This window comes from Etheostoma spectabile, chromosome 3, assembly GCF_008692095.1.
Source record: "Etheostoma spectabile isolate EspeVRDwgs_2016 chromosome 3, UIUC_Espe_1.0, whole genome shotgun sequence".
NCBI classification, from domain to species: domain Eukaryota; kingdom Metazoa; phylum Chordata; class Actinopteri; order Perciformes; family Percidae; genus Etheostoma; species Etheostoma spectabile.
Window position 1 is genome coordinate 20,276,090 of NC_045735.1, and position 9,947 is coordinate 20,286,036.

General features: G+C 42.3%; 1 protein-coding gene across 10 annotated transcripts in view; it reads right to left on the reverse strand.

Annotated features, from left to right (window-relative positions):
* nbeab (neurobeachin b) overlaps positions 1-9,947 on the reverse strand; it is a 286,390-nt gene that overhangs the window by 141,994 nt on the left and 134,449 nt on the right. For all 10 annotated transcript variants that reach the window (XM_032502122.1, XM_032502050.1, XM_032502085.1 and 7 more), the window contains exons 17-25: positions 9,653-9,750; positions 9,103-9,195; positions 5,393-5,501; positions 5,210-5,291; positions 4,948-5,071; positions 4,020-4,212; positions 2,885-3,871; positions 1,697-1,914; positions 818-971 (exon numbers count right to left, since the gene is read on the reverse strand). In XM_032502122.1, the coding sequence (XP_032358013.1) occupies positions 818-971; positions 1,697-1,914; positions 2,885-3,871; positions 4,020-4,212; positions 4,948-5,071; positions 5,210-5,291; positions 5,393-5,501; positions 9,103-9,195; positions 9,653-9,750 (2,058 nt within the window). The remainder of the gene's footprint in view (positions 1-817; positions 972-1,696; positions 1,915-2,884; positions 3,872-4,019; positions 4,213-4,947; positions 5,072-5,209; positions 5,292-5,392; positions 5,502-9,102; positions 9,196-9,652; positions 9,751-9,947) is intronic.

Below are 9,947 nucleotides of genomic sequence, written 5' to 3' on the forward strand. Positions count from 1 at the left end.
ACACTTTTGTTTTTGCCCCCATTTTTCATGAGCTGAACTCAAAGATCTAAGACTTTTCTATCTACACAGAAGGCTTCCACCTCCATGTTGTGGCTACATTGTAGAGTGGCCTTTTATTGTGGCCAGCCTAAGACACCTGTGCAGTAACCATGTTGTCTAATCAGCACCTTGATATCTCACACCTGTGAGGTGGATGGATTATCTCGGCAATGGAGAAGTGCTCACTAACACAGATTTAGACAGAATTGTGAACAATATTTGAGAGATATAATCATTTTGTGTACATAGAAAAGAGTTCAGATCATGAATAATGGGGGCAAAAACAAAAGTGTTGCACTTATAGTTTTGTTCACTGTAGGTCAGGAAGAAGGCACCAGCATGGACCATTATTATTATGCAAGGGTGAGTCGGGCCTCTGAGGAAGCAGAGATAATATTCAAAAATGTAAAAAAAAAAAAAAAATCAATAGAAATAAAACAGTTATCAAGAGAGAAATAATAACCGTAGCACGGCTTTGATGATTAAAATCCATTTCAGCTAAAAACTGCAAATTAAATCTGATAATTGCAGTAGATCGATAAAGGTAAACATGAATAACACACAGGGAAGTTAATTACAAACTGTTGCAAGTAATGTCCTCAGCATTAATTGTAGCAAATTGAAGCTGAGCAAATAAAGGAGGCTCTAATCAAGAAACACATCTCATCTCCCACAGGTACGTCCTGTGGTGAGCTCCAACCACAGACCCAACGGTTATAATGAAACTACCACTAGATGGCATTATCCACCCACGGGGAAGACAGGGAGGTGCACTTACAGTAGGAGAGGTGGCAGCCGAGAGAAGGGGCAAGATCCCTCCACAAGCGATAATGATGTTGTCTACCATTTGGGAGATGAGGTGGATGGTGTTGTGGACAAATATGATGTTCTCATTACTATTCACAAAGTCCATGACAGATTTGGTGGAGTGGCTGCAAGGGAAGGAAGAGGGGGGGAAAAATGGATTATTAAGTACAAGCATTTTCACTTTATGTAAATCATGTGTCAATCCTAATGTGCAATAAATTAAAGATATGTGTAGGTTTTTGTATGTACAGTCTATGGTTGTATAGGAAAAAAAGGCAGACTGTATTTGATATATCATGTCTGAAAGCAGAAAACAACAGTACATCAGGGTACCCCTGGGGTTCTCCAAGTTAAATATTAAAGACTTCTCAAGACCATTTTAATACTACCTAGTATGAAATATAATGCCCTAACCCTAACTTCACAGCGTTAAAATCAAAAATCTGTATGAATTTTATGCCATAGAAAAGAATTAATTTCATTAATTTTAATTTATACTCTTTATTGATCCCCTATGCAATTTACACTGTTGTTATTAAACACAGCCCTGAAATACACACTCATGCTCAGGTCCTGTACATGCACTAATGGAGAGATGTCAGAGTGGGGGGGCTGCGACTGCTGAAACAGAGCAGTTGAAGGGAGTTCGGTGCCTTGCTCAAGAGCACCTTGGCAGTGCAAGAAAAAATATAACACCTTTGTTAAATGAATTTAATACTTTTAAAACCTTGTTTTTGGAATATTGTTTTTTTAATACTTTAATACCCCACGGGTACCCCGTTAGTTCTGATGTGGAAGGGTAATCTGAGCATGACTCTAAGCACCATGCTCCCAAAAACCCTTCACACACCTCCTCCAGACGTGAACGTCGCTCTCCAGTGAAAACAGCAGATCAGTGAGCAGTCTCTGGTGCATGGTGGACCATTTGAACTCTGGGATGCGGAACATGGTGGTGCGTGGGCCGGGGCTGAACTGCTGTCGCTGTTCTTCGGTCATCGGAGTCCCCCGGAAGCCCAAATCCACACGAATGTCCCTCTCCATCTGAGAGGCTAGGCGGCCATGCAGACTCTGATGGGAGAGCAGGTAATCAGTAACAAACAGTAAACTAATTAATTTGGCATCACATATACAATCACTGTCCATCATGAGATACTGTTTACAGACTAGTTGCTAATCCTTCTGTTGAGATGGATAGTGCGCCCCTAATGAGATATAAGGCTACTGTCATGTTATTCACGTTATGAATGATGAATTGCCAGATTTAAGTGAGTCCTCGGATAACCTCTTCCTGCCCACAGGTAAAGGAAAAATACAACAAGCCTAATGCAACCTCTAAATATACCAGTTAGGTTGAATGAGTCAGCAAGGTGCTGCAAAAAAAAAGAAAAAGAAGCCTGGCCTGTTTAAAACAGCAGCAGCGATGAATTGAACATGAGCAATTACACATCAGCAGAGAAAGGTTTTAAAATAAACTCCCACTGGCCCTCCATCAGTGACCCAGCACAGGCCAAAGAGCCTGACCTCTGAGAAAGAGCACAGCTCATACGGGAGGAGGGACAAATCCCGGGCGGTTGTTGCCGAATAATGCTTTGTCTATTTCTGCCCTCCTGATGGCTCTGCCGACTATTCCAGCAGCCCACTTTCCTTTTCTCAGAGGGATGGATCCTGATGTGCACCAGGCCATCCTGTCCCCATTACAACCAGAGTTGGGGAAGGGAATGCTCCCAATGGGTCTGTTAATATATACAACTGTTCACAAAAAGGCCAACACATCCTGACAATAACAAGTGGTCTGCTTCCTCGCTTTCCAGTCTTTGACCCTGGCGCTGCTCTGTTTCAGTATTCATGATGCTGTTATAGTTCCCTCTGGCAAAGCTTTACAGGTTTTTTTTCTCAATCTGGTGAAGTCAGTGAACCTCTATTATTTCTTTCATGTGAAAGCCAAAAAAATGGGAAGATGGCCTTTTTGTGTGTAGGGTATTACCGGACATCTCAAATGCTGTGAATGAACTAGATGCGGACTTAGCTTTGGACCAACCTGTGTGGTGGAAGTCGTCTGAATCTTCTTCATCTCCTTGTTTTTGCCGTCATCGGTATCCGAGGTGTTGATTGTGGAATCTCCTGCACTGCCGGTCTTAACAGCTGAGGGGTCCCCTTCAGACGGCGCGGAAACGGAGACCACGTGGACCTCAGGGCTTTCGGAGGAGACCTCGGCCTCAGTACTAGCCATGGAGTTGATGCCCTTGAAGGCTGCCTGTAGTTCAAACTCGTCCTGCTCCAGGATGCTGGGTAAGGAGCCCAGCTCAGAGCTGTTTGTCATGTGAGCGAGAAGGCCCAGTTCATCCGCGGCGCTGGTGTGGACTGAAGGCTCTGGGCTGGGCAGCACCAGAGGCGCAACTGTACTGAGATCCGGCAAAAGCTCGTCTCCCATGCTGCCTGCCACCTTGCCAAACAGGAAGTTGTTGCTGTTGGGGATGCTGTCCTTTTCATCATCTAGGGTAATGAGAGGGGGTGCATTGTGGTCAACCATGCTGCCCTTTGGCAACAACACACTGTTGACGTTGCTGTTGAGCTTTTCCACTGCAGCACAATAAACATTATCCAGCAGAGAGTCCACCTCCACCAGGGCTCCGTTCTCAGATACTCCCAGCGTTTCCATATCATCTAGCTTAACCTCTGTAGCCTCCACCTTTTCAGCCTTGATGTCCACCAGAAGGTGGTGAACTTCGACCCTGACCCCATCTACCGTAGCCTCAGTCCCTCTGAGACCCATTTCGGGCCCCTTGCCTTCAGCCAGCAAGTTGTGAGAGTCTGCGCTCTCGTAGTCCTTCTCGCTCTCAGGTGTCTGGGAGTTGTCGTCCATTTCTCTGATCTCAATTGCGCCATTGATGCCCGACGCCTGAGCAGACAGACCGGAGATGGTGCTGACCAAACCCTTCTTCCCTTTCTTAATGTTCTCCTCCTCCTGACGCTGGTACTCCTCATACATCTTAGCCAAGTAGTCTTTATGTGCCTCGTATGTCACCTACAAGGGCAACATTATAGACAATGTTAGCCACATACTTGGATGCAGAAACAATCTATTAGCAGCTAAGATATGACAAAAAGATAACGTTGTCTCCCTCAACAGCAGAGGTCAGTATTTCCTCTTTGTTGTAGAGTGCAGTACTCACCTTAGAGTGGGCTATAGAGAGTGTGTCCACCCACACGCGCCATCCTCCCCACTCATGCTTGATGGCATGGTAGAGCAGAATACGAAAGATGTTGTACACCATCTCAGTGATCTTCTGCTCATCAGAGTTTTTAGGGTTGATGTAGCCGACAGAAAACATCCAGTCCTGCCATACGGAGCACTGAAGCAGACACCTGCAATACGCACATCATCACACGGTCAGGTCAAATCAGATCCTCTTAGGATTAGCAAGTTTACTGGACTTGGTGGTAAAAGGATGAATTCATCTTTCATTTGAGTCGAAAGAACACACCGGTGACATTTGACATTTTGTTATTCACATTACTACAGACTGTTTGGATCATTTGGCCATGCATATGTGCACTTGCTTTTTTATTTAACAACAGCTAGGAAACAGAAAAGGGCAAAAAGTGAAAACCAATTGTTGATTTCAACTCAATAGCTAAAGTTAAAGGGGCACTTTCTGCCTAATCATTTTAGGCTAATTATTTGGATATGGATCAGTGGCTTCCTTAGACTTATAGTTTAGCTGCAATATGTCTTAAAAAGAGAGAGAGTGTGTGTGTGTGTGTGTGTGTGTGTGTGTGTGTGTGTGTGTGTGTGTAAACAGCTTGCAAAGTATTGTGGCATATAAGAACTGAGTATTGTGCTTTTTAAGAGATATTGTGAAGACCTGCTGCATGCCACTGGTCCATGACCTTGCGTATGTATTGTACTGCATCTGTAATGTTTATGTCCCTGTGCCATTTTAGAGAGTGATAAAGACCAAAAAAGCAGGAAAGGGCATCGGTCAAAACCTGTCACCGAGACATCTGCTGGAGAACATGGGGGGGGCGGTGTGCCTTTTCCCACTTTCTTTTGATACCTCAATCAGAAGGATAATGGATGAAGTTGTTAGGTCTGCTCACCGCCTGTTCTCCCGGCTGTTGCTGAACAGTTTGATCATGTCTGAAAGGAAGAGCCGACGAACTTCCATCAGCTCCGGGCTGGGGGTGGAGTTCTTCAATAACGTGGCTACCACCTTGAGGATCACTGAAATCACATTTAGCAAAACACAAATACATAAACATACTGTGAAATGTTACCGGTGGACAGAGTACTTTAGAAAGGATAATAAAAAAACTCAAACTCAAACTTAAATACTCAACATGTGACACATTGCATGCTTACTTGGGTTCTGAATCTTGACAGTGGAGTCGGGTTCAGGATGAGGTTTGTGAACTACTTGTGTGCACACCTGCTCTGTCAGAATCTGGTGTGAGAAGCGGTGAGAAGACATCAGTCGCACAATCTGTACACAGAGACCAATGGTGCGATAACGTTGGGACACATGAGAGGAAAATGCTTTGTTACCTCATACAGAGTGTTGTAGGTCGTCACGGTCACAGTGTTGGTGTGCAGCATGAGCCTCTCTCCCAGGAGAGTGAAGAGGCTGTGTGTGTGCATGATCTCCACCTTCCTCCTGTGGATAAACACACACACACACACACACACACACACACACACACACACACACACACACACACGTAAAGTGGCTTGTTTGGAGCTCCCTTAGTCACTGAAAGGATCAGAGAGTGCTTTCTTCCTTGTTCTCACCCACAGGGAGCCGGGCTCTGGAGACGAATGTCAGGAACTGCCTGCTATCATAAATTGGGGGAATTTCGTTGGAGGTATGTAGGATAACGAAGTTAGCCTGTCACCAGGACAGCTCTGGCATACAACAGAGGCATACCACAGGTGAATGGGTTCAACCGTGACAAACTACTTCTGCAGCAGCATAAGGACTGCTGTCACAATGCTACGTCAAAGCTGCCGCCATTGCCTCAAGACAAGTTGTGACTCTCCTAATAATTCAACAGCTTTTTTTGTAAATTGCAGAGGCTGGCAAATTGGACACTTAGGAGAAGGGTAGTATTTCTCTTAAATGTATAAATATGGAAATTTGGGAGGAAAGGGCAAACTGGTGATGCATTGCAAGCTGAGGTTGAACTTACAAATCTGCTCAACCCAAGAGGCACAGTGGTATTCACACTGTTTAAAATATGAAAATGAGAAGCAATAAAATACACTGCTGAAGAGGGGTAAAGTACTCATACAGCATGAAGCACAGTTGATTCTAAAAACTTTACACTTGACAAGTCATATTAATTATGTCAGATCTTAAAGTTTATGATAAGTTGAGCATATGCAATTTTAAGACAGATGTTATATATCCTGATATAAACAATGCATGGCCCCAAAAAAGTATTAACTAGAACTAGTACAAGTACTGACCATTTGACTCCTCAACCCAGAGAAAACCAACTAAATCACTGAACTAAGTAAAATTACAAATTGAATTAGTAAAAGTAGTAACATCAGCAGAGCGCTGAAGAAACACGTTCAATTCTTTATGAGTTGCGTTAGAGCCCATATTGAGCAGGATGGTACTTTAAAATGTACAGAAGCTTTCAAAGTGAAGGGTGAAGGCAGGCTTTCCTGAAGCCCTCAGGTCCCTTGAGGACAGAGGCCTTTCGCTTGACTGTGGCAGCCTAGCATGGGTTTATGCCTGCCCTAACAGTACTCTCCATTGAGCAGGAACACTTGGTGCTCCACCATTGTGAGCCATATCTTCCCCATCCATCCCCGCATCCCACATTTTCAATCACAGGCTCTGCATTTGTAGGCATTCTCTCTCTTCTCTAATAAACGCTGCATATTATATTACAGTACAGTACAGAAAATATGCTGACATCTTCACAGGTAGTTTCACTCTGTTGGACAATAACATGGACATTTTCTACCATTGCCTTATGTGAAGTTATAGTTTGTGCAAAATTCTGAATTTCAGAATTGGCCTCCATTCAATTCATGAATTGAAATTTGAACTAACTCCGCCCAACAGGAAGTTGAATTGGAATTGGAATAACAGGAAGTGGAATTAAATTCATTTCAGATTCAGTCGCACAACAGAAAGAACGTGTTGAATCTCACATACATTTAGTGTAAGGAAGGTTACTATGGAAATGTAATTGCTTAATGTTATAAGTTACCCATTATAAATGTGGTTTGGATTACTTTATTTGGATTACTTTATCAATGCACAGCAAATTCCTTTTAATTTGATTAGTATCTAATTGAATTACACATTTTACCTCTGTAATACAACTATATACAATTACAATGATTTTTGTAATTTCATTTAATTTATTTAATTTGAAATAATTTCATTACACGTAACTAGTCACTCATCAACCCTGCATACATTTTGTTCCAAAATATAGATAATGATAAGCATTCTGGGAAATGGAGTCATGTTCCATCATGTCCCACAAAATTACATATACAATAAATCACACTTAATTATTTGTTCTGTGACTTTTAACATTCACTGCTGGGGGGAAACATTTCCTGTTAATGTAATCTGTACAAGTAGTTCAAACTAATATCATTCATAGAATATTTAATGCAATCATATCTGACATATTTTGTAAAGCTTCATTGTTTCACACTTAACTTATATTATGTATATGAATTTCTTTGAATTTTTATTAAATTGCAATTCTGCTTAATTCAAATTTAAATTGTAATTCCAGATCCTGTTTTTGATATCTATTCAAATTCATGAACTGAATTGGAATTTAGTGAGTCATTCTTAATTCAATTCTGAATTGGGCAGAAGCCTGGTTTCCGGGCATGCAAAAACGTGCACCCTAATTTGCAAAAATGGCATCCAGTCAAACGTTTTTTGGCTCTTCTAATTGTCCACTTTAAAAAAAAAAAAAAAAAGTGTGGCGGGAACAAATGAATCACATTTCCGGATGAAAAGCTTGACTTATGACTTTTAAGTTTACTATTAGCCTATGGTAACGTTGGAAAACCTGGACATGGACGCCTTAAAATCGCATAACAACCATAGACTGTATAATATTAATGGACAACGCATCGGTTTAGCAAAGTGCTGCAAATGCAGAAGTGCCCTAAACCTGCATTCTATCTGAATTCCAGCAGGGGGAGACTCCTTAAACCTGCATTTTATCTGAATTCCTGCAGGGCGAGACTCCTTAAACCTGCATTCTATCTGAATTCCAGCAGGAGGAGACTCCTTAAACCTGCATTCTATCTGAATTCCAGCAGGGGGAGACTCCTTAAACCTGCATTCTATCTGAATTCCAGCAGGGGGAGACTCCTTAAACCTGCATTCTATCTGAATTCCAGCAGGGGGAGACTCCTTAAACCTGCATTCTATCTGAATTCCAGCAGGGGGAGACTCCGTAAACCTGCATTCTCTCTGAATTCCATCAGGAGGACACTCCTTAAACCTGCATTCTATCTGAATTCCAGCAGGAGGAGACTCCTTAAACCTGCATTCTATCTGAATTACAGCAGGGGGAGAATCCTTAAACCTGCATTCTATCTGAATTACAGCAGGAGGAGACTCCTTAAACCTGCATTCTATCTGAATTCCAGCAGGGGGAGACTCCTTAAACCTGCATTCTATCTGAATTCCAGCAGGGGGAGACTCCGTAAACCTGCATTCTATCTGAATTCCAGCAGGGGGCAAGATGTGCAGTTGCAAAAGGTTGGTTTCTGTAGAAGTCTATGATTTATTACCTTGATTCACTTGATTTATTACTTCAGTAAACATTTTCATAATGAGTTTATGGTCTCAGTCGCTAGTTTTAAGTCTTCTTTAAGTGTTTATCTTTTGAATTATGGTCTTGTTGATTTTAAAATCGGCAATTAAGCAGGGGGTGTTTTAGGGCGTGGCTATGGTGTGATTACCAGTGAAAGTGTGTAAAGTAACAGAGTGTAAGCAGCTCCTCCCTCACTCCGCCATCTTGCCTAAAATTGTTACACCAGGATGGCTGCGCCCGTCACAGCAAACTCATGTCAGATCTCCACACCCCAATGGGTGACGTCACACATGCTCTGTCCATTAATTTACAGTCTATGGTAACAACAGAGAAAAGATAACAGCATTAGGCCTGTAACAGACAACTATTTTTATGTGACAATTTATTATAAAACACTTGAGTGGGTAATTACAATCTACTACACAGCTATTGGAATGGATTACTTACTTGTGGCCCAAATGCTTGAGGAAGTACCCAAGGACTTTGAGGGATTGTACTCGAATGCCTTCACTCTTTGAGGCCATGAGCTTGTAGATTACCCTGGAACAGACACAAGCAGCGAAAGCTGGCAACAGCACACGGTCTTGACAGAATAAAATATAGCCCTGTTGATGAAAAGGGTCCTCCACTGGTAAGCTGACAACCACTTTCCTTCAGAGTGAATTTTCATTAGCATTAAATGAATGTCCTAATGAAAGCAGCAGCCAGAATTCCCCAGAACTCACAAGCAGTGCTACACCGAGTTTATACTTTATAGTTTCACATGGGTTTAGCTTGATCATCCATGTCATATTGTGAAATCAATATGTTAATATTATTACTTTTCCATGCAAACGTCTTTTTTTCTCTCTCACTGAACCTTATGAATTATTAATGCATCACATAGGCACACGGCACCACCACCAGTGTTAGGTGCTTAGGTTTGTTTTGTGAAATCACCTTTTTCATTTTGTGCCTGAATGGCGAAGGGATTGTGTCTTCCCCTTAGGGGGCTTACCGTATTCCATTCCTCTGGTCAAAAGCAGGGATCATAGAGGCTGGATGCTCAGACATGAGGGCTGCCACCAGCTGCAACACATCATGCAGATTCTCATCCTGCAGACAAACCAGGAGGGAAAAACAATTGGAGATAAAAGTAAGAAAAAAAGAAAAGAGAGCGGGGCAAAGGAACAGAAAAAAGTTTTTTTGCTCAGACTCTGTAACTGCAACTGCAGCAGTGACATCATGTATGTTCTTTGCAATTGTATCACCTGGTACACCTTACAACAGTACAGGGGCAGTGGTTGGCCATT